The 24,339-nt window shown below is 44.5% G+C and overlaps 1 protein-coding gene across 3 annotated transcripts in view; it reads left to right on the top strand.

Moving 5' to 3' along the window:
• LOC311024540 (zinc finger protein 516-like) overlaps positions 1–24,339 on the top strand; it is a 43,280-nt gene that overhangs the window by 4,303 nt on the left and 14,638 nt on the right. For all 3 annotated transcript variants that reach the window (XM_084026980.1, XM_084026981.1, XM_084026982.1), the window contains exon 2: positions 21,206–23,509. In XM_084026980.1, the coding sequence (XP_083883106.1) occupies positions 21,769–23,509 (1,741 nt within the window). In that variant the 5' untranslated portion in view covers positions 21,206–21,768. The remainder of the gene's footprint in view (positions 1–21,205; positions 23,510–24,339) is intronic.

Below are 24,339 nucleotides of genomic sequence, written 5' to 3'. Positions count from 1 at the left end.
TCAGACATTATGTTAAACATTTCTCCTCCAGCCTTCAGCCTCACTCTGTGGTTTATACCAGCGAGTACAACACAGTACGGCAACAAATGATCCTACTTCCTCAAATTGACTGTTAGATAATGAATAGTCCTTAAAAGCGCCACCTGTCCTCCAACCAATGAATAGTACCAGCAACAGAAGGTAAACACATTTATTCTATGACGCTGCAGGGAGAAATGGAAATAAATGCTTGATTTCTGGACCTTTAATTGATTACTTTGGAACAACAGGTCTTGTTTTTTTGTTTTTGTTTCGAGGGAAAAGCCACAACGTGGGAGTATTCTTCTGTCTACAGTTATGTCACACGAGTGTCCAAACACTGTCATGTGTGCAATGACTTGTTGAGCGTTGTTATTAAGCAAGGCCAGAGGAACATGACCTATGTTTAAATGTGACATATCGTGGCCACTGGCTGACTAATACAAATGGTTCTTTTTTTTTTTTTTAACAGAGAGCCTGTCACCTCATATTCACAAACGGATCCCTCGAGAGCTCACACATGACTTGAGTGAAGCTTGTTGTGTTTGCTTGTGTCTCTTTTATACAGTGAATAAGTGCTGTATACATTCAGCTTTTGTCAATAGGACTGTTTGTCTTTTGTAAGCCGCTTGTATGCTTACTTTTCCATCCCTGTGCTTATCGTGATCAAACTTTCAACTGTGCCGTGACTGTTTATCTCCTTCAAAGACCTTTTTTCTTTTTTTTGGGTGGGGGGACTTCACCCCCCATCCCCCCCACCCTTTCCCCCCTCCTGTATCTGTAGGAGCAAAATTAGCAATTTCATTTTTTTTTATCTTCTCCGTTCAGAATGTAGAAGTGTTTTATTGGTGTGGTGATAAACAATGAGGACAAGGCAGGGCTTTGTGGTGGCAGAAATGCATTTTTAACCCATGTGAATGAATGGCGCCTCACATTCCACAGCAGCAGGCCCTTTACTGAATGGCAGCACTAACTCGGCTGTTTTCATTACTCATTACTGCCTTGTGCCTTTTCACCATGGACATAGTCATTTACCTTCACCAACTGAGAGGGGGTTCAACCTCAACGCTATAAAGACCAGGAGTTTTTTATTTTAACTTAATGTCACGGAGCAAACCTTTGTTTGTTTTTTGGCTCATTGTTAACTCACTGCTTCTGCTGAACGCCCCTTACTCTAATATTAAAGCTGCTATTATCAGCAGAAATATAATAACAGTGCATCAAATGACTGTGTGTAATGTGAAGGGTGTTATCATCATCACCTGACTTTGCAGTTCAATCAAGCAACTTTTTTGTTGTTTTGATTTTCCACCACGGGCAACTTGATTGTTTTGTTTCACTCTCAGTGATCTTAAATCTTAAAAAATAGTACAAATAACGGATTTTTTGTTTCTTTTGATTATTATGTGTTGATATTTCCCTCAGGAGCTGGTGTCGACCATTTATTACGTTCACTGCATTCTTCAGGTGGCCAGAAACACAACCCCAAATGAATGCAAATGTCGCCCTGCTGATGGTGGATATGGAAAAAATGCGTGTTTAAGAATCGTACACTGGGTTTAAGATCGCTGCCTTAATATGCAAGACGTTTTTACAAGCAGCTTCCCTCTCGTCCAGATGCATCTCCTGGTTAGCATCTCTGCTGTTCTGGAAAATGGGAGTTCTGAAAAAGTGCACAGATCTCCTGTTTTTTGATGTAATTCGGACATGTGTTCGCATGGACCCAGGTCTCCGTGGGTGGTTTCCAGCACCTTGTGGAATTCCTGTCTGGAAGGGTTCCAGGGCCAGCTAGTTGCTTGTTGCATACTTATGTCTTAGATTGAATCCATTCAGTCCTTTTTAGAGTGTAATTGCTACTCTGCTTTGGCTCTACTTCTTCATCTGCGTCCAAACTGCTCATGTTAACGTCGTGTGGCTTTGTGCTGGGGTGAATATGAAGAGAGAGAGAGAAAAAAGGACAATAAATTACAATACAGACACTCAGTTAAAGTCAGTTGGGCCGGAGTAATGTGTGTGTTCTCCTCCTCGTTATTAGGCCGTATCAATCCTTTCTACTTGAAAGCATCACAGGCTTAAATAACGTTCTGTGGCACATTGAGGTTAGATTATGGAGAGAGGCAGCAAACAAGTTTTTTAGCAGCTGTTCCTTTTTTTTTGCATGGGGGGGGGGGGGGGGGGGGTATGAAACAAAAAGCAGAAATACTACGAGGGTCTGGTGTCTGTTCTGTGGTGACGGCATTGATTCCCGGCTGCATGGTGGGGGTTTCCATTCTGAAAGGGCAATCTCTCTGTGTTAGCCTAGAAACACCAAACTACGGGATTAAATTATAAATGAGCCCTCCATGGGAAACATATTGCTCCCTGCCTGGGATAGAAAGAATTTACATTTCCTGTGACGGTCATCCGAACACGCATCCATTACGTGTACATGTCCGTTCTTGATTCCTTACACCTTCTTGCCTGTTTCCATGAAACTTTGCAAACAGGTGGGTAGTTAATCCCCTTATTTGGGTCACACCTGCAGCCTCCCCACCCATAAGGATCAATGGAGTCTCTGCCAAGCCGAGCAGCACTGTCCAGGTAGTGTGAGGCATGATGGCTGTTTAAATTACAACCACAGAAAATGATGTAGTAATTGGAGGATTAAGATAGGAGAGGGGTTAAAGTTGTTGGTGGTGGTGGTGGTGGGGGGGCTTCGGCCATGGTGGTGCAGGAGTTGTGTTACATAGGGCTCAACTGTTGCACAGTCTGATGATTTTGCTCAAAGCTGCCGATAGTTTGGCGTTTTATCATCATCAAACTTTACCATTATTATGAAAAAACATCATGGAATGCCTCCCAGTAACCAAGCTTGATGGATGTTTTCAGACGAGAAGTGAATTAGAGATCTATGGAGGCCTGCAACATTGACCTTTAATCAAGTACAGTTACTCATATTCTAGGTCTAGTTCTGGAAATGCTGCTGCTGCTGCAATCACCAAGTCTTGAGGAAACGTCGTCTCTGCTGTGCAAAGTAGACTAAATGCTTTTTTATCAGTTCATTTATTAGCATTCACAAGTCAACGAAGGAAATGAAAAACTACTAATAAATGTGTCTATTTTGTTTACTGTAATTATTTAACAGATGTTTCAGGGTTAACACCAGCTGAATGTAGGTCAGGAAACAACCCACGCTAATTAGCTGCAGCCATTTTTTTCTCTCTCTCCAATATGCATCGCAAAAGGGCCACATTATAAATATTATTACCACATTTGCACATGCCCACAATTGTTTAACACTAACGGCTTAATGCAAAACACACGTTATTAAAATCAGTACAGTACGAGCCTAAACACAGTCCAGTCTGCGCTGAATGTTGAAGCGAGAACAAAGGCTGCACCTGTTTTGCAATTACAATGATGGACATAACAGCCTTCCTAGGAAACACACAGAGATCACTGCCAGTGATGACGAGGATTTCTCAATATTTTTGTGACGAAAGAAGATGATGAAAATGTTTTTGGAGCTGAAGTGCAAACATTTTAACACCTGCTCCTCCGATAAGAGTATTCTTAACTGTTAAATACTTTCAACGTACAAACCATTTTATTCGTCACCGATACAAAAATGTTGGATTGAAGCTATTCTTAATGCTTGAATAAGAGCAAAGCAGTGTGTAATGCTATCACCGCTACTAGAAGTTGTACTAATAGATAATAATTTCAACAGCTGTGCAGAAGCTGGAACCAGCATTTAAATCAGAGGCGGACCACACTGAGTGGCTGATAATCTGATAATCAGGGTCGGATATCGACCCCATTTATCAGAGCGACTGCCTCCGCTTTGACGGAGGACACTCGCAGCATCCCCGGCCTGCACTCACGCTTTTCTGTGCGTTTAAGATTTCATCAGTTTGAACTGAAGAGGACGCGTGTCGTTTTCTTCTACAGAAAATGGGAATCTCACTCCCGTGCGAATGAGAGGCCCCCGTTCGCTACATCGCGAACCGCCTTATCCATCACTGGCACTCGTGTTGATTTTCCATCTTACACATTATTGATGATCCAATGAAATAACTATCACCAGCACACAGCGCGGAGCTGAATGTGCTGGATTCATTAGCAGTGCTTATCGGGGTTTTTTTTTTTTTTGTTGAGCTGATCATAGTTAATAGATTTCTGTCTGCGTCTATGAACCGGCGCTTGGCATTGTTGCTGTGATTGCTGCGGGATTAAAGAGGAGGAATAAGCTTAGCTTGGGAGAAATAGCCTGGAGAACCACGTGGCTGTGATCAGGGATTGAGAGGGAGGGAGGGAGGGAGGGGGAGAGAGAGAGAGAGAAGGAGAGAGAGAGAGAGAGAGAGAGAGAGAGAGAGAGCTGCCGGGGGAAGGAACTGCACTCTTTGTCCAGCCCAGATGTCACCATAGTAGACTACCATTATTGATCCACTGCTTTACACACACACACACACACACAAACACACGCACACACACACACACACACACACACACACACACACACACACACACACACACACACACACACACACACACACACACACACACACACACACACGTGCACTCGTACCTTAATTAGATAGCATTAAAATGGGAATTTAAAAACAAACCGCCATGGCTGCTACAGAAACATTAATTCACCCTTTAATCCAGAAAATGGTAATCTAACGATACATCATTCCCCTAACTAGGATGATACCAACGCTCTGATTGATGAGCCATGAATCGGACATTTAATAGATTAGTTTGAGCCTGATTGTGATAAATCTTACAAAGTGCGTCACTACTAGTAGATTCCTTGTTTGTAAAACAGGCTTTTTTCTTTCTGTCTGTCTGTCTCGTCTGTTTATCTCTCTGGCCTCGCGAATGGCCTTCTTCACATCTGATGGGCGCCTCGGTGACACAAAAAAACTCCCTATGTATGTTTTGCAGGGGTGACGGCCGGGCTCGGTAGGGAGGGGACATGGCACCCAAACTTAATCCAAACTCACAGCAGCCCAGAGGGCATTAAGGGTGGGTGGGGGTTGGGTGAACTGTTTCCTAAGCAGAGAGGCTCCTTTTTTTTAGCATTCACCACTCGGTTCCAGTTAATAAACACACTCTAAATGGGAATGAAAACAATAAATAAACAGGGATATTTCAAGATATTTGCAACCTGTCATTCTCCCTTAAGTTTCACTTTGATGCATATGTGTAACTACTACACAATACACAAATCACACACACACACAATCTACCTCAAGGAATGAAAGCAACTTTAAATACAACAAACTTAAAAGTCTCCATCCCAATTGCCCCACATTCTCTACATCGTTAGGATCATCTATTAGTCAGTAAAAAGTATTCTCTCATTTTGGAGTCGGAGCGAATGGAAGCAAGTGAACGTAGTTAGTGCAGATTGAAGGCCAGTGATGTTGCATGTCTGACCAACTTAGGGAAACAAGCTGGAAAAGTCTCCAGGCTACTGCAGCTAATCATTCAGCCCACAGAGGAACTGATCGTTAGGCGCTGATGTCAGCCTAACCTTGCCGCGATGCACTTTCAGTGTGTGTGTGTGTGTGTGGCACAGATGGACGGTAGTTCTGACTTGATGCTGTCAAAATCGCATTTCTGATCATTATACAGGAAGAAGAAAAAACATTACATGTTGCAACATAAAATATATATTCATACTCCCAAAGAGTAATGCGTAAAAGCGATGACGGTGCTTTTTCTAAAAGGAGCAGCAGTGTAAAACGCTGTCATTGACGTGCCTGCATGTCACTATTGTGATGCCTTTTTGCTGTGGGAAAAGAGGTAGGGCAGACCCACTCATATGGAAATAGAGCAGGCGGTTTGACTTCTCCCCCACTGCCAGAAACTGTTGGCTGTCCCAAAATGAGTCAAAGGAATAAATAATACTAACGAGACCATATTTGTGCAGTTGTAAAAGCTTCATTTTCAGCCAATTGGAAGAGCCAGAAAAGCCAGATTTGGGCAGGATGTGATCGTGTGATAATACGGTAGTTTTACTCCCTTTCATTTTCATTTTTAATGGGCTACTTTGCAGAGAAGGGATTGGGCAGGCGATAGGGAACAGGGTGTAGGAAGTAATAGCGGCGCTCTGGCGGGGTCAAGCAGGCTTCAGGGTCACTGAGGACAGAGGTGAGGAGGAGAAGGCGGGTCTCCCAGGGGCTAATGAGCTCAGCCAAATCCACATGTGGATCAGAGATACAGTTCAGCTCCGCGCATGCAGGCGAGATGAGTGTAAGCTGGATCCAAGCACGGGCTGCAGCATGTGCATCTATCATCTATTCTGAGGGGTTTTCTATTCAGCGAATAAAAATAGGCAAAAAAAAAAAGGCAGCTCGTCTTCGTTTTTCATTCCTCAATCATATTTATGATATGTATGCAGTTTTTCTTTACAAAGCATGCCCGCTACAGACCGAAATAGCACAAATACCCTCCTCTCGATCACTTACTTAAGTGCTGTTATGACTGTGAGTGATATAGATTACATTATGCTCTTTCAAGCGAGACCGTCGTTTGGAAAAATCAGATTGGAGAGATTATTTTGGCTTTTCACCAGATGGAATTCTTCTTGACAGGACGGATGTATTACATGTTATTAAAGGGAAAGTGTGACCATTTTGCACATTAAAGTCTGGAGTGCTGGTGTACAAAAAGAAAACTGCATAAAGCCATTTGTATCGCTCCGGAGAGAGTTGCACAAATTCTGATAGATAGTTTGTCATAAAATGTTTTTTGTCAGATTGCAGGCTGTCTAGGGGGGTGTTATACGCCTCGGAAATCAAAGTGGGATTGCCGTGATAGCTCTCACTACAGAAGCTAGGAAGCTCGGTGTATCATAATGGCAGGGCAAGTGTCAATTTCTCTGAAAAAAATTAATTAAGACAAATTGCCCATTTTCATTGGTTAATCCAGCCATGTTTTAGCTGCTTCTCTGGGTCCAGGTGCATTAACGTAATTAATCATATCACGATATATCCCAAAAATTGGATATGCTAACAAATACTTCTAGGCCATCTGGGTTGACTGGTTTCCCATCATACCTGGACGATATGGCTGTGAAACATGTATTAAATGGGATTTGCATAATCCCTGACTCTGGCTGATGTGAATGCTCAGTAACTGTATTTAGTGTGTATCTATTGCAATGTAAACCTGCAGTGGCTGCTGGTGTATTTACCCTGTTAAGAACAAAAACATCAGGTTTTTTTTTCTTCCCTCTCCGTTACCACGTCTGTATTTGTGCTCCCACATTGTGTTTGCTTCCTACCTCAGTTCCCAGCTGCCTCTCTATCTGTCTGTTGCTCGAGGCCTTGCAGTCAAACTACACAGGGAAGAAGAGACCAAAGACAGGGAGCTTTTTAGTCCACCATCCACCCCCCCACCTTCCCACCACCACCACAACACACACAGCCCAACCGCCCCACATCCACCACCAGCAGCAGCAGCACCACCTTTTTCCATTGGCTCTTGATGTTTTGTAAAGAATCCCTCAGCACACTCACACCCTCCCTTCAGCTATCCCCCTGGCCTCAGTGCCTTGTTCCCACATTGTATCCAGATGTGAGGAGGATAGTTGAGGGGAGGAAGGTAGGGGCCCCTGGTAGTGCCCCCCCCCCTTCAACCCCCAGCCCCCAATCACACCATCCCAGCTAAACACATCTCAAACACATTCACACACTTAAGTCTTTGATTTCAATATGCCATGATGTTTTGAGTCACACACACACACACATGGATCTACATACATTACATCACCAGAACATACTGTGTAATCCAGTTTCTATGTGTTTCCCCCCCCCTGAGACTAAAACCATAGAGATGAAAATCTGTTGCTCTTGAGGGCGACTGGCTGTGATCATCTAATCCCTGGCCGTAGAACTCTATTTAAAGAGCATAGCCGCTAATCCCATCAGATTATAGTTGACCACCTCCGCAAAATCACCCAATTAATAGTCTTGACAATTGTCACAGAAGCCTGTCTTCCCTAGAAGAAAACAAAGCCTGATAAATTGCATAGAAATCTCTGACCCATTTGAGGAGTCTTAATCTACTCCTAGTCTCAAACAGACGGGTGGGCGACAGCCATAACACGGCCGTGACTGCTCATCCGGGAAAAAGTGCTGACTATGGGAACGTGAAAAAAAAACAACATATCTGCATTTTTAAGGCAGTTAATGTTTGCACTAAACCAAATTGGGAGCCATCTTAATTTAAGGTTGCAGGAGTTTGTTGCACATATTCTGATGTGACTTCTCGCAAATCAATATTGATTTTAAAAGCTAGGTTTGAGTCTGGAGTCCCACAAGCTTCGATTTAAATACCTGGACAGCCGGCTCCACAGGCATCATTGTCCCAGATAGATCAGAGCTAGAGGTTTGTGTGCTATACTTGTACGCATAGGGAGTTTTTGAGGGCCGCTTTGAGGACGCAGCAGAGAATCTTTTGTCAAATTTCAGTATTTAAAAACCATTTTATACACAATAAGCATTTAAATTCAATATCTCATTAGAATCAGTTCAACAAGTGTGTGTTTTTTTAACAATAATTAGTAATTAATCGAGCTGCATCGTACCAACAATATCAGATATATTACAGCCTGACCTGCATTAAAGGATAACTGTCATCTTGTGACAATCAATCTCCCGTGTATACAGAACGACATAAGTTCAGCTCATAATTGCTCCTTGATTTAGTGTTTACAGCGGAGCCTCTTCTGCTCCTTTCATATGCACTAACTGTACGTCTCAAAGCATATTTCTTGTCACCACAATATCAATTACTGTCAACGTCTCTGTCAGCACACCCTGCGATTTGCTTATCTTAGGTCCATACAAATGCATGCAAGTTAACCAGAGCACTCCCTTTGTGTGTGTGTGTGTGTGTGTGTGTGTGTCTCGAGGAGTGAGTTGTCTCCATTTTTAGTAACCCATCCTGCAAATCTTTGAGTCCCGGCCCTGACACAGCGTGTTGTGTAAAGCCGGTCCACTGGTGCGATGTGGAGAGACTGACAGCGTGCGTAATCCTCTGTCGCTTACTTCTTGTGTAACAGGCCTGTCGTTTTTTGAGGAGAGGCCGACGGGCTGGTTGGCTGGCTTAATGGCTGTTTTGCTGCTTGGCTGATGCAGGTAACTCCCGTTGGAAGCGTCGGATCTCTCCGGGGGGGGGGGGGAGCTGCGCAAACACCACTGCTTAATGCAACATTTGCTTTCTCCTGCGTTACCCTCAGTTGCTCCTCTGAATTAGTGGTTCGGCATTAAGTGGAGTGCTGCAGAGCGGAGCTGATATACTGTGACGCTTTTGCACATTTTTTGAAAAAAGCCTCTTATATATGGTATTGCTTGTATTTCTGCTGATACTGTGACAACTGTTGCTACTTTAGTGAAAGCCCAATACATGTCTTTTAGGGTTACGGGGTTAGGATAGCTGATTTATGATCATAAACATAACACGACACTATGTCCCGGGAGGACATCTTTGTGTCGTATAGATACAAACTGTATTCAAATCCAGGCATGCACCTCCTGCCAGGTGATATCTCTGTGCTGAATGGGGACACGGCTGCCAAACAGCCTTGTACGCTACAGTTTGTCCTCAAAATCCAGGTCAGTCCCAGAATGACCTTTAATAATTGATCAGTGCTGTATAATAGTAACGAACATGGATAAGAATGAATAAGAACTATCATAAATGTACGTTACTGTAGTGTTTTTCAAACCCTGACCGAACCGGACAGTTTCCTTCATTAAAAAAAAAACAACTTGGAAAAATTAACTTTCCAAGCACAGCTTTCACTTGACAGCAATTTGTTGCCATTAATATCCCACTGACATTATGTGGCCCATTACCAGGCAGGTTGTCAGCCTGACATTCATGCCAGCGTAGTTGCTGCACGCTTCCAGATGTCGATCTGGTAAACCCACTACTGTCTAAACACAGTAACTGGTGCAGATTGGGTTGTGCTGGCGAGTTTATTGCAAACAGGCGCGGTTGAGGAATGCTGCTTGTTTACTGACAAGATGCCGTGATCTGGTTTCCTTAACCCCACCTGCATCGGAAGGGAAAGTGAAACAGATTCAGCTTCACATTGTCTTTTTCCTCCCTTTATTTGCTATTAGAATACCGATATTACACGATTACAATTTTCCCTATTTTTAACTCTTTTTTTTGGTGTTTTGCGAGGAAACATTTTCACACCGCAGCCGATGCCATTTCTAGTAGCTGCTTTCATGATATTGGCATTTCCAGGCAAACCCTCTGGAGGCATGAGGGTGATTTTCTTTTACTGCTACTTGGGCACGGAGAACGGAACGGCCGAGGTTGTTAGTGTGAGATCTCTTTGATTTGTAATGTTTCTTAAAAAACGAAACATCTGTAAAAACAGAGGAAAAAGTCTGTCAAATCTTCTTGAGAACTCACCGGTTCCCACACACAGCCACCCACCGCTGCACAAACACACCTACACACAAACCTGATGAACACACACACACACACACACACACACACACACACACACACAGCGTGCATACTGTTTCACGGTACGGCGTGGGCTATTTTGGGGGGGTCGGGGGTGGGGGTTAGAGTGTAACTATATGAGCAGATTGTCTCTGTAGGACTATTGGATGAATGTTGAGAAAGTGGATCCTGGCCAACTTCCTGTGCTGTGGTTACACTGCAAAGAATATCTGTCATAACAAGTTGTGTAGTCTGCTACTGAGTGATTCAATCACGCTTCCCTAAAGAAACTCTGAGTGAGAAAACACCAGGCTGAGCTAATAACCAGAAAGACACATTTGTCATCCCGTGCCCATCTTCTCATCAGACAGTGGCAATCAATAGTCCCTCAAAAAGGAGTCCGAGTACTCCCGTGTGATGGACATTTCCTGCAGCGTGCAGCCCACGGCCTGCTTTTCTCTCTCTCTCTTGCTCTCGGTCTGCCTCGATCTCTCACATCTCCCTCTCAGTCAGCTCTTATTATCCCAATCTATCTCCTGCCGTGACTTTACATCACTATTTACCACTTATCTTCCCCCCGCTGCCCTCCCTCTCATTATTTGCTCTGCCTTTTCTACTCTCCTTGACATGCGTCTCTCTCTCTCTCTCTCTCTCTCTCTCTCTCTCTCTCCCCCCCTCCCTCTCTCTTCAGATGCTGCCTTGTTTTCCTCAGTATTAGTTTAGAGTTTTTCCACTGGGTGGGTTAACAAGCCGGCATGATTTCATCAATGTGAATCAGGCAGCCTGATAAGACGTGACCCAGATGGGATCTCCAGCTCTTTTTATACAGCCATCCATCACAACCTCATAGCCACATAAGCTCTCTCTCTCTCTCTCTCTCTCTCTCTCTCTCGGTAATGCCTGTCAGCCTGCATATGAAAGAAATGTGTCATGTAGCTTCGGCGCGCTCTCTAGAAAAACTCTGCGTCCTGTCTAAAAGACTAACAACGTTTGTTATTCTCATCTAGCAGGCCCAGTTCCTGTGTGGTGCTTACTTTTTTTTTCCTTTTAATTATTTCTAGTTATGAAATCCTGGGCAGATGTTTTTGCACAAACACACACACAAACAAAAGCGCTCCTGGAATATTCCTTTAGAGACTTCTGATGTTCAATAATGATTTTGTGGTGAACTTGAACTTTGTGGTATTTCTTCTTATTTCCAGTTGCATCACTTACATATTCCTATAATAATCCCACGGGGACTCGGAGTACGGCTGTAGGACATCATTGTGGATTCAAAGGCGCCTTATTACAGTGGATGGTAAAACAATGTTGTTTATTTCTTTCAATTGAAGAGTTCATTATTCAAATATCAAGCTGCTAGCAGCCTGCTAGCTTAGCATAAAATCTGGAAGCGGGTAAGAGCTAGCGTAATGTGACTGAACTCAGCACTCATAAACTCCAGTTCTCCCTGTTACCTTCCTCTCACCTCTGTGGCTTATAGGGTCTGTAATGATGAACAATGAACAATGAACAACAAAAGGCGAGTCATTCTACTAGTTTTGTCTGTAATGTATTTATACCATCAATATAGGAAGAAATAATCTGGTATTTTGACATTGTGATATTAATGTATAGTGATTAATAGTGTAGTTATTATTAAGACTTAATAGTGTATCAGCGGTGATTCAGCTCAGTTAGGTTTGGAGCCCAACAGTAACTCTTTAGTTGCTATGGTTTAATAATGTTCCTGTTTCCATGAATGTCCGAAAACAATTTTAGGAGTCTATACATGGTAGCCAAAAGGTAATTTATAGTGAATCACTTTTTATTTTCCATCATACCACACACACACACACACACACACACACACACACACACACACACACACACACTTACACATATGCATACACAGAGGAGGTTCAATACTCAATCTAGTGCTCAATAACACTTTTTTCCAGGGGATTCAATTGGATTTGACCCAAAGGAGATTTTACCCATGGGTTACTTGGATTTATGCTCCTCTATAATGTGTATGTGTTTGTTTGGATTTCTTTTTTGGTGTATGTGTGTTTGTACTTAAGAGCAATGTGTGAACCACATCGCAACAACTGCCTGTTGGATCCCACACATTCTCTCTGTAGTAGAGCCATCAGGAGATTTCTGTGGAAACCCTCCCATCCTGTGTGTGTGTGTGTGTGTGTGTGTGTGTGTGTGTGTGTGTGTGTGTGTGTGTGTGTGTGCAGGCGGCAAGGAAGAGTCAAAGGCAGATATGTTTCCCTGTTATTTTCTCATATCTCCTGTTGACGACTCTTACTGGATGTGTTTTTCAAATTTCTGCCTCAAGGTAAAGACGAGTTTTAAAATAAGGAACACTGCAAGTAACAGAAACACGTAACCATGTAAATGAGTAGACAATTCTGCATTTTCATACAGTCATACAGTCAAAGAAAGGAAAACAGAAGTGCAATGAAACTAATGTAACACCTCATCATGGACTTTTGTTACCAAACGCACACACTGATGGTCAATTTAGATATTAAGTAACAAAATGAAAGACACCAAAACGTCCTTTCCTGGCAGCGCGGTGCTAACACGTGTAGAATATGTTGCATAGCATTTGTGATCATGCTAGAGGAACTCTGAAGCTCTGAAGGGGGATTTCAGGTTTTTTAAAATGTGTTTGTAGGTAATTTTGGTCTCAGTGTTCTTGGGTCTCTCGTGAAGTGATGCCCTTTAAGGTTTAAAATTGGCTGAAATGGTGTGTGTGTGTGTGTGTATATGTGTGTGTGTGTGTGTGTGTGTGTGTGTGTGTGTGTGTGTGTGTGTGTGTGTGTGTGTGTGTGTGTAAACTCACTAACCACCGGGGGCATCTTGCCGCAGCAAAATAAAACGGTTATATCAGAAAGTGTGACAGTCTGAAAGACTGGTGGCCAGCTTTGAGGTCAGCGGTCTAATTACACTTCAGAGAGACTGATTCAGGTTCAGTTGCAGAGGTTGTCAGGGGGCTGCAGACGGACGGAGGAGCGCAGAGGAAGAGGAGGGAGAAGACAGGGAGAGTTTGGAGTTGGGCATGGAGTGAAAAGAGAGAGAGAGGACTTTTTTGGCTTTCTTTCTTTTGCTTTTTGCTTTCTACAACAAGTAAGCCATCCTTTCACCTCTGCATGTTTTTGCTCCGTGTTTCTCGGGCCCATACTGCCTCTCCATGACTTGGATGTCAATGTGAGGGAATGCGTAGGAGGCAACTGGTTTTGCAGCCATTTGCTTGGATGTTAACCGGGCGGCAGCCTCCGGATCTGAAAAGTGAAGTCATTCTTTCTAATGGCTAGCCCAGCAGGGGGCGCCTTCTCTGATTGCTAAAAGATGTCCTATCAGTGACCAGTTTTACATAGCTCCCCCCTCTGTGTCACTTTTTAGTTACAGAAAAAAAAAACAAGATGGCGACAACCAAAAAAACTAGATAATGATGGCCAAAATGACGAAATCCTGGTTTCAAGACTGTAGTCATCCAACCAATGGATGACCTCACGGTGACAACGTCCATTTCTTACATTCAGTCTGTGATCCAGCCTCCTATCTTTGATCAAGCATTCTTGTAACTTTCTAAAATCTGCATCCACATGAATCCACTGTAAACTACTCAGCACCCTGTAGTACATATTCCAGGCCTATATGTGGCGCTGTTTCTGCTAAAAAAATACACCAAAAACTGAGAAAAAAAGATGGAGCCTGGAGAAGTAAACACGTTGCTCGACTAGAAAGCTACGCCTACTATCCACCCGACCACCGAGAACAAACACACATAAAATTATAATTTGGTCCATATAAATAAAACCAACAATAACCATCAACAGCTGTCATCCTAAGGACCTTAACGAGGTGTTGTCACACGTTGTGATGGATTAATTAGAAAAATAAATGCGTACATTCATGGGAAGTTAGCTAGCATAAATGCTGGTTGTTTGTTAGCATCGTAAAAAAACAATAATCTACTAATACAGCGTCATACAAAAGACCAGAATATCTGCTGCAGTACAATCACAAGCATGCAGGCCGCCATTGTTGTCATTATGAGACATCGTGGAGGAAGAAGTCAGGGGGCGATGACATCATCATATGCGCAAGACTTTGCGTTTACACACAGAAAACATTTCCATGTGGACGGCCCCTAAATGACTTGTTCAGTGTTCTTAAACGTCGATCCTTGTAAGCGAAACGAGCTCCCGTTACCAAACATGTTTGATCATCCTTACATCTCAACTCTAGGAGTTTAGGTTTAAAAGATGGGTGGGTTCAATTAAGGTCCAGGTTTAAATATGTGTTTGAGTGTTTGAAGATGAAGGATTAAAACCAGCGTTTATGCTTACATCTATTGTCTGTGAACTCCAAGGTGCTTTAGATCATGTAATGATAGTTTAGTGTGCATTGCACAGTGAAAGCAGATCTCAATGTGTGTATTTATGTGTGTGTGTGTGTGTGTGTGTGTGTGTATGTGAGTCGGTGTGTGTGTGTGTGTGTGTGTGTGTGTGTGTGTGTGTGTGTGTGTGTGTGTGTGTGTGTGTGTGTGTGTGTGAGAGTCGGTGTGTGTGTGTGTGTGTGAGGAGGCTGCTGTGGTGCAGGAGGAGGAAGGTGGGGGCTCTATGGGCAGGAGCACCGAGGGGTTAACGAGCGGTGTGAGAAAAACAGGCAGAGTTTGAGAAGGAGGGGGGAGGGAGGGAGGCATGCTCACACACACACACACACACACACACACACACACACACACACACACACACACACACACACACACACACACACACACACACACACACACCATATCCCAGGAGTAAGCTGAAGATGGTCGGGCCCATGAGAGTAGACAGTTCCCTTTAACAGATCTAGATGATAGCAGCAGGTATCTCTCCATGTTGATTAGTTACTTGTTATTTAAAGTAGTAAATACTGTATACTTTTTTCGAAACTTGTTGCCAACAGATAAATTCACAATTATAGTTCTGGAAATGGTGATAGGGTATTTTTCTTTATTACTCAAACCTCTGAGATAAGATGTCAAGAATGTGTATTTAATACACAATAGCAGAGTAGTCATACTAGCTAGAAAGTAAAACTTACAGGTGCACACTGATCGCAATGAAAAAAAAAATCAGTTTCCATTCAAATGTTTTGTTGGGGTGTATTGTACTACGTAGTGTACTATACGGCTGAGAACCGCCCCCTTCTCCTCCCGACCCATCCAGTAATCCCACTAGCATGGATCGGTCACCAAAATGTAACATGACAGTATTGACCCAAACACCTGCCACTTCCTTCACACACAGAGACCCAGTGGACTCTTTTCTATCCAAAGACCCTTCTCACGCAAATAGAGCAGGCAGGCTGGATCCCTTGTCAGCCTATTTATCAGAGGCGGGGTTTGAGAAGGGACAGACAGCGTGGACCCCCTCTATTGTTCTGGCTGGGTTTAAGGAATAGGGGGGGTTAGGGATGGAACTAGTGATCGGATGGGAATTGGAGCCCAACAATGCCCCCCAAAAACCCCCAACTGCTCTTCCTGCTTATGAGCATGACCTGCTCTGACAGACACAGACTAGAGTGAAACTAGACCAAAACTATACAACTCACTCAGCCCAATCTGCATCCAAACTGGTCGTAGCACAAACTGAATCTGCTCCTGGAGTTAATTATGAGTCAACCTAGTGAGGAGTCAGATGAGTCAAACTAGAGCCAAACTACCAAACCTCAGTCAAACTGCCACATTTTCTGTTGCAAAATGATCGTGATGTGTTTACCTTGTGTCGACTTCAATTTCTCTACCCAGTCAAACAAAAAGAAATCAAATGAGCGCCAACAAGCCAAACGAGACCAAAATCAGTCATACCAGAGCCAGAACTGGAGTTAAAAGTGAGTCACAATAGGGTGAAAAGAAATAAGCCAAACTTGAGTCAAACTGACTGTAATGAGCTGCCAGCCCAGACGCAATCTAGAGTCAGTCAGCTGCAGCACATCCATCTGCATTTTGCCTCTAAAGGATTGTCCCATTTAGCTTACATGCACACGCAAATGCATGTCTGTGTTTGTGAGCAGTAGAGGAAGCCTGGAATGAACACATTGAAAATACCTTACAGTAAGCCATTTACCTTCATAGATCTACAGTGGTTTTCAAAACTACTAGTTTTTTTGCAGTGTTGTTTATAATTTTCTTGAACCTCTACAGTGAAAAAAAGATGATAACTAGATGATAACACCTCCAACTGGGATTTAACTGAACTGACAGAACTTAACAGCAGTTCAAGCCGAACGTTGTCTGTCAACCTCAAAGTTTGCAGAAAAGCTTCTTTTGTGCTCCACAGATGACATGTTTGTCACCCTAAAAATGTCCTACAGCTCCTGCGTGCGTGTGTGTGTGTGTGTGTGTGTGCATCCAGCTGTGCTCTGCTCCTCTCTCTCTCCACCGAGGAGCTTGCAACAGACCTCTTTGTCTGCCGGTTTAAAGCCGGGTGTGAGGTGAAGAGCAGTCTGTTCATAATGGATTATTGATTGGTCTGAAAATACACTGGCTCTGCACTGTGTGGCGTGTGTGCGTGTGTGTGTATGTGTGTGTGTGTGTGTGTGTGTTTAAGACTCCATACCATCCCCTCTGTCCCAGTCTGAGCACTGAATGTCTCCACTTTATGAGCAGCTGAACAGAGGATAGCAAGGTTTTTTGTAAAGTGCTCTCTGTACGTTATGCTCTGTGAAGCAGTGTATGCGACTGTGTGTGTGTGTGTGTGAGCAGCGCTCTGTATGGGCCGTTAAGCTCTCAATGCGGCCTGTATGAAACAGTGTTAAAAGCCCCACAGTGTGCACATATAGACTTTCAAAAGATGTGTGTGAACATTAAAAGCCCCCTCTGTTTGGCTCCTTGATTCCTCAGTTCCCCTCGCATGTGTGTGTGTGTGTGTGTGTGTGTGTGTGTGTGTGTGTGTGTGTGTGTGTGTGCGCGCATTCAAACAAGAGGTCCACTCTTTATTTTTCCCCGCTGTGTCGTTTTTTCTTAACCTCTGTGCCGATCGTGTGGGAGGAAAGCAGAGCCCATCGCGGCTGAAGGATGTCCCGCACGAGAACGACCCGCGGTCGTTAGCGGTGATAAGGTGACAGCGTGAGTGAATCGGTGTGTTACGAAAGCCAATCTCCGCACCCTTGGCTGCAGGAGATTTGTGCCGCGGCTGCCTCCGAGATGATTGCTATGATGAAGGGGCTTCCTGGCCGGATGACAGTGTTTTCTATCACAGAGGAGCAAAAAAAAAAAAGAGAAAAGAATTTGGCTCCGTACTCTTTGTTGAATCTTCGTATGACTCTTTGTTTAAATGCTCTTGAAATATTATAGACTACGCTAGTTCTGTTTTGTGACCAAATTTGCATACTTATTTTTATTGCAGTGTACCAAACGTGTTATGCAAGCTGGATTTACGGGCACATCAGGGAGCAAATTTAGCAGATGACTGGCACAGAAGAAGTCAAACAGACCAGACAGTTTCAAACTGGACACGTTTCCTCCTAAACTTGTCGACAGGTGTGGAGTTGTCTCACGTAGAATGTCATAACGACCTCTCAAAACATCCAAATAATCTGTATAGCGGGCATTGATCATAATGTTTTAGTGTGTTTCAGTGTTACTGTAGTATTGATATTAAACTAAAGTTCAAATTCTGCCGTTGTAACAGTACTGATGTGTGAAAACACGTCCGAAACAGAAAACCTCACAGTTGCGAGGCTGGTTTCTCCGCTGGCTTGCACAGCGTGATCCTGTTTGTTTCAAGACTCGCTCCAGATGTGAACCTCGGGAGTCTCGGGGAACAGAAATAGCCAGGCTGCTCTGAAAAGGTTACATATGGATGGGAAAATAAGAGTGGATTTCCTCCTCTGGTCGTACATCGGCCGCCAGAAAGCAGAACAGCAGAGGTTGAGCATGAAGGAGGAAGGAGGGGGGGGGGGAAAGAACAGTTTTTGTTTGACACAGCAGTCATTATCAGCTGAGTGTGTAGCCCTCTGCTTGCTCCCAGTGACTCATGGTAGGGCAGCTTAAGTGTCCATGTCTGATATTAGACCAATGAGGTTCCCAGAGAGGGTTGGACCAGCCTTAATATCTAACAGTGACCATTTCCCTGCAGGAAAAAAAGAAACCCGTACCGAAGAAATAAAACACCAATTACAGCGACTCACGATCTCTGGTTAATTAACTGGCGGATGTCAATGATGGTCGAGATTTACCAAGTAGACTGTTCAGAAAGACACTTTATCTAGAGCTTCGATGCCCCTCTTCTCTTTTTTGATGACTTCGATGATTGCTAATCTCGTCCGTCTCTCCTGGACAGTTTCTCCCTCCTTAAGCCAATTTGTCATTCAACCCCCCCACCCACCCTCCTTTGCCTGTATGGCGAGGATCCTGCATTGTTTCCCTTCTGGGGGGCTAATCTCATTACATTTCAATTTGCACATGCGACTGTCTGGTGGATGACGGGCTTACTGTTGAATTGTCTCAATCCCCCTGCCCCTCCTGACCCCCAATCAACAGGAAATGCGATTATTATTGCCTGTTTTTGGCACCAGAACTGAGAGGGACTCCTAAGTAAGTGATGAGTGACATTAAGGTGTGGAGGAAGAGAACGGAACAGATGGAGGGAAAAACTAAAGCGGGTGGATATACGGGGTTGGATGGATTTGTGTTCCTTATTTTGCTGATTTATGTCCATCAATCATGTAATGTGCTGGATGCAATTCCCTTAAGATGTATCGTTCAAGTGACTTGTCAAGTTTAAATATTTTCCTTGCTGTTGCCTTAACCTGTGCTTTGTGAACATCAAAGGCAATGTTTTCACATAATAATTATAATAATATATAATTACGATAATTATAATATTGGGTTGTTTAAAGAGGACTATCTCTAAACACGCCCTTTAGCATAGCATGTTAGCTTATTAGCATTTGTTAATTAGCACCAAACATAAAGTGCAGGGGAATGTCATTAGTCTTGAAGGTATTTTGTTATAAACCAAAGTATTGGACGAACTGAAAAGTTGGACCCGATGAAGTTTTAGATGAATGCTCAGGAGATCACTAAGGTGATTCTATTCACCCTGAAGGTCGAAATAAAGTCTCAAACTAATTTCACACCAATCCATCCAAACAGTTCCTGGGAGTTCACCAAAGTAAAAACTTTGACCTGCTGGTGACACTAGACAAAAGGTCAGGGGATCGTATATGTCATCAGGATTCATCCTCTGGGGGACATGCATGTATGTAGATGAGTTTATGACAAGTTGTTCAGCCTGGACCAGTTACTGAGTTTTTCAAATGCAAGCCGAAATTTAGATCATCATTGATAATGTCTCGTATGTTATATTTAGACAAAGAGAAGTCTGGATCTGAAAATACATTTTCGGGCCACAGCTGAGCTTCCTGCTGGAACGGTAAAGTACTTGCTGGCAGACTTAGCTCACTCAGCACTCAAGGAGGAAGCATGGGGAACCATTGAGAGCCCGCAGATTTGAATAGCATAAATCATTCTAGATAGATAGGTGGCTCCGGCGCAGGGTACTCATTTTGAGTGCGAAGAGTTTAAGACATATGATTGTTCTTGTGCTAACTTCCCTCCTCCACAACCTTATCCTCTTATGATTATGATCAATTATCCACTCATAATTAGAGCCTGGCAGTAACTCAGCTTATGGGCCCTGGCACTTTATATAATAGCCTGTAATAACGCTGTCAGTCACATTTCATGTAGTCCACACTTTGCCGGCTCTATAGCATCTGCTGAAATGAATACGCCGGTGAAAAATGTGTCGGTGTAATCAACGGTGCTGTGACATAAAGGGGTCCTTTATAATGACACTATCAATGAACTGAGCAAAGGGAGAAGGAGGATTAAGATGGGATTGACCTTGAGCGACTCTTTGTGAGGAGATTGGGACTCTGTAATGTGGAATAATAGCAACTAACACATAATCTGTTGATGAAAATATGCAAATGATTCCACCCACTGAAGGAAATTTATGAACTATGAAATTAGTCAACACTGTTTACGTTCTTCTCTTATCGCCCTCTCTCTCTCTCTGACTCCCTCTCCAACCCCATTCAACTCCAGTTTGAGAAATAGAGCAAAGCAAACTGTCTGAAGAGCCACTTCCTGTTGTGTACTTAAGATCCCTGTCATGTGATAGTGTCAGTTGAGGCGGTTGCATGAGGCCACTATGGGGAGGGAATATGGTGGCACTGCTGATCTTGCTGGTTTGAACACAGCCCTCGACCCCCCCAACCCCCCCAAACCCCCACCCGCACCCTGATTGTGTAAAGTGTCGATTCAGCCAGTGTGGCGTCAGAGCCCCAGAGCCCTGCACGACTCATGCACAACCACGACACACACACATGCGCGTGCATAGTGGTGGTGCACAATGTCAGCCACGGATACAGAGAGTGGACTTTATGCTATGACAATACCCCTTCTACACTCACGTTTATTCTTGTTGAAATATTTATTAGGTCAATTCCATATAAGTTAGAATTGGTTTACCTATTTCTGTCATGGACTGTATTGTATTTGTGTTGCCTGTTAGGTATGCAGATCTCCCTTATACCACATACAGTCCACCTACATACTGTAGGTAACTCACACTCGTATGAAAACGGTAACTGAATGTGTCTGGAAACTGGAATTATTTCGCCTTGCTTACATGTTCTGTCTCTTTCTTTGGTGTGTCTTCCTCAGGTGAATGATATGGACTGCGTGCAGGCCCGGCTATAAAGAGCTCACTGTCACATGACCCCGGAAGCTGCTCCTGTGCTGAAGAGCTTGGCGACAATAAAATGAAGAACAGAAGCGTGTTGGGACGGCGACCCTCCAAACATCTGTCAGCTGACACAACGGCGAGCTGGAATTGAGTGAAAACCTTCTCTTAAAGCTCACTTCTGATTCATATGCTGAGAACTATTTAGCCTGAAAGAGAGTTTACATTTCACCACGTGAATAAATGATAGAAACAACAAACACTGGCTTCTACGTTGCCGGTGGCACACAGATAGTCTGAGCCACAGATTCCTTGACAGTGCTGGATGAAGATGGATAGGTGGTGTTGCATCCAGTAACCGGAGAGTGCTAAATGAGCTGCTGTGTAAGCAGCTTGGTCTCTGGATGACTGAAGGCAGATAGCATTTTAACTGACCAACAAAGGCACACCAGACATCCCCAGATGTGCGACTGCAGATAGCAGTAGTTTCAGGTTTTATTGAGCTTGTGAAAGGCCAGGAAGACCGAGTAGTTTTGTGTGGAGAATGAATCGCAGAGACAGCGTGGAGGCGATGGAGACCCAGGCGGGGAGGAAGGGGAAGTTGGTCGGAGACCCTGGAAATGAGGTGGATGGTGGGGACGACAAAATCCCTGGGGCTTACGACTGCAACATCTGCGGACGCAGCTTCCCATTCCTCAGCTCTTTGTCGCAGCATATGAGGCGGCACACTGGTGTGCGTCCTTACAAGTGCCCATACTGTGACCACAGGGCCTCTCAGAAGGGCAACCTCAAAGTTCACATCCGCAGCCACAAACTGGGCACGCTCTCCAGCCACCACGCCAATGAGGATGAGGAGGGCGGGGCCGAGGAGGAGGAGATGAGTGTTTCAGAGGGTCTCGACGGAGGCACTAGTCCTACTAAGAGCAGCTCGGCCTGTAACCGGATGATTGGCGGGGATAGCGGCGAGGAGAGTCGAAGGAAAGTGCCTGGGAGGAGCGTGAAAAGGGAGAAGCCCGGGACGGACCAGAAGCCTTTCTGCTGCCGTCTGTGCGGGTACGAGGCCCATCGAGAAGACCAACTCCTCAGCCATATTGAAAAGGTCCACATAACGGCAGACGCAGAGGAGGAGGCCACTGTTAAGGAAGAGGTCATGCCCGAACAAGAGGTTGCCCAACCCCAGAGTGATGGGACCTTCCCCTGTGAAACCTGTGGCCAGGTCTTTACCCAGGCCTGGTTCCTCAAGTCACACATGAAGAAACATGCAGGGATCCTGGACCACTGCTGCCGCATATGCGGAAGGCGGTTCCGCGAGGCTTGGTTTCTCAAATCGCACATGAAAACACACAACACCAAATCCAGGTCGCGGTCAAAACCGGAATCCGCCGAGCAACCGGCCACCATCAACGACGTGGCTCAGGATCCTGAAATCACCACTGGCTCTGTCGCGTCCACCTATCAAATGTGTTCCAAATGTGGGAACCTGTTCCACAACAAAGAGAGCCTGAGGGCCCACGATAAAATCCATAGTCTCAGCTATGGCAGGAAGTCCCCGAGCCCATTCAGACTCAGTGATGACGAGGATTCACCCGCCGCTAAGAGACGTTACCTTGACTTCTTAAACCTGCAGCCTGTAGGGGAAAAGACCCTGGATGGAGAGGAGGAGAGTGAGAAGAAGGTTCCAGGTCAAAGAATCCCAGAGCTAGATCCCGTTTGCAGCTACCAGGCGTGGCAATTAGCTACTAAAGGAAGGGTTGTTGAGCCAGTGGAGCCGAGTTACAAGGCCTCCTATGGGGTCGGAAGCATGGGGGAGGAGGCCCTCGCCGGAGCTGCCGTGGTGTTCGAGAAGGAGAGCAGCCGTTATGTCCTGCAAGGTCAAGTCAAACGCGGCTCAGGGCGACGCAGCAGCTCTGGTTTGGGGAGCCACGCTTCTTCAGGGGACCGGACGCCAGAGAGCCTCAGCGACTCCGAGTACCGGCCCTCGTCCCGCCAGGAGCGACGGCGACCGTCTTCCTCCAAGTCCAACGAGTGCTTTGAGTGCGGGAAGGTGTTTCGCAGTCGTCACCAGATGGTTGTCCACCAGCGGGTCCACAGGAAGGATGGGGGAAGGGCTTCTGTGGGCGACAAGGAAAGGACTGCAAGAGATGACCGATGGGGCTCCACCAGTGATCCGGAGTCGGGCTCCCCTAGCAGGCCCAGTACCCCGGGGTATGGAGACTCCCCACCCGCCTCCACCCTTGGAGACCAGGCCTCAGAAATGGGTACTGCAAAGTCTGGAGAGATTTCAGGTTGGTCAAAACCTTTTTTATTTTTTATTTGAAACAATCATCTTTAATTAAATGAACGAGGTAAGGGAACTAACTAATGGTAAACATTAGACTTTAGGGAATTGCAGCTTAATTTACTTTCAATCTTTCGGTTAAATATTTTGTATAAATGCGTTCATCAGAGGTCATTGTGCTGAAGATTCCATTATTGCTGTCTTGTTCATTGCTTATGACCACTAGTGCCACACTAGTATTCTATTTGTGAGATACTGACTCAACTTTCCAGCATTAAACAACAGGAAAATGTAACTACTGTCCAAGTAAATGAGTGATACACACACCAGTTGACTAAGAGAAGCGTGCTCTGCAGGATTCTTAGTGGCAGAAATGACTGTCGCCCTTTTCAAGCCTCCCACTCGAGGCCTCCGCCTCTGTCACTCTGTAGTAAACATCTGTTGATGAACTGTGCCTTGTGTAGGTGCTGCTCCTCAGCTTATGGAGTGGGAGCTGGAGCCACCATGTGGCCAAATGTCAGAATCGCATCTGACTTCAGCCCCTTTTTATAGTGCCACACACAAATACTATCAAATATGCTCAATAAACTTTAACTGCCACTGAAAACTCTGTTTACAACGGTGCAATTATTTTGTATCGCGGAGCAATAAAGCTAACCGTCAAGTGAAAGCGTGTGCATTTCAGTGGCATGTCCATAGAGGAATGGGCATTTTTGGAATGCCTATGATTTTTTTCACCTCCACAACCAATAAACACTGCAGAGCAAAAGAAAAAAAAAAGAAAACCTAACCATGCAAGGGCAAAACACCCATAATCATGGCTGAAATATGTTAAAG

The sequence above is a fragment of the Eutrigla gurnardus genome, assembly GCF_963514095.1.
Source record: "Eutrigla gurnardus genome assembly, chromosome: 14".
NCBI lineage: Eukaryota > Metazoa > Chordata > Actinopteri > Perciformes > Triglidae > Eutrigla > Eutrigla gurnardus.
Note: the sequence above shows the minus strand (reverse complement) of the source record. Positions and strands in the feature narration are given on the sequence as shown.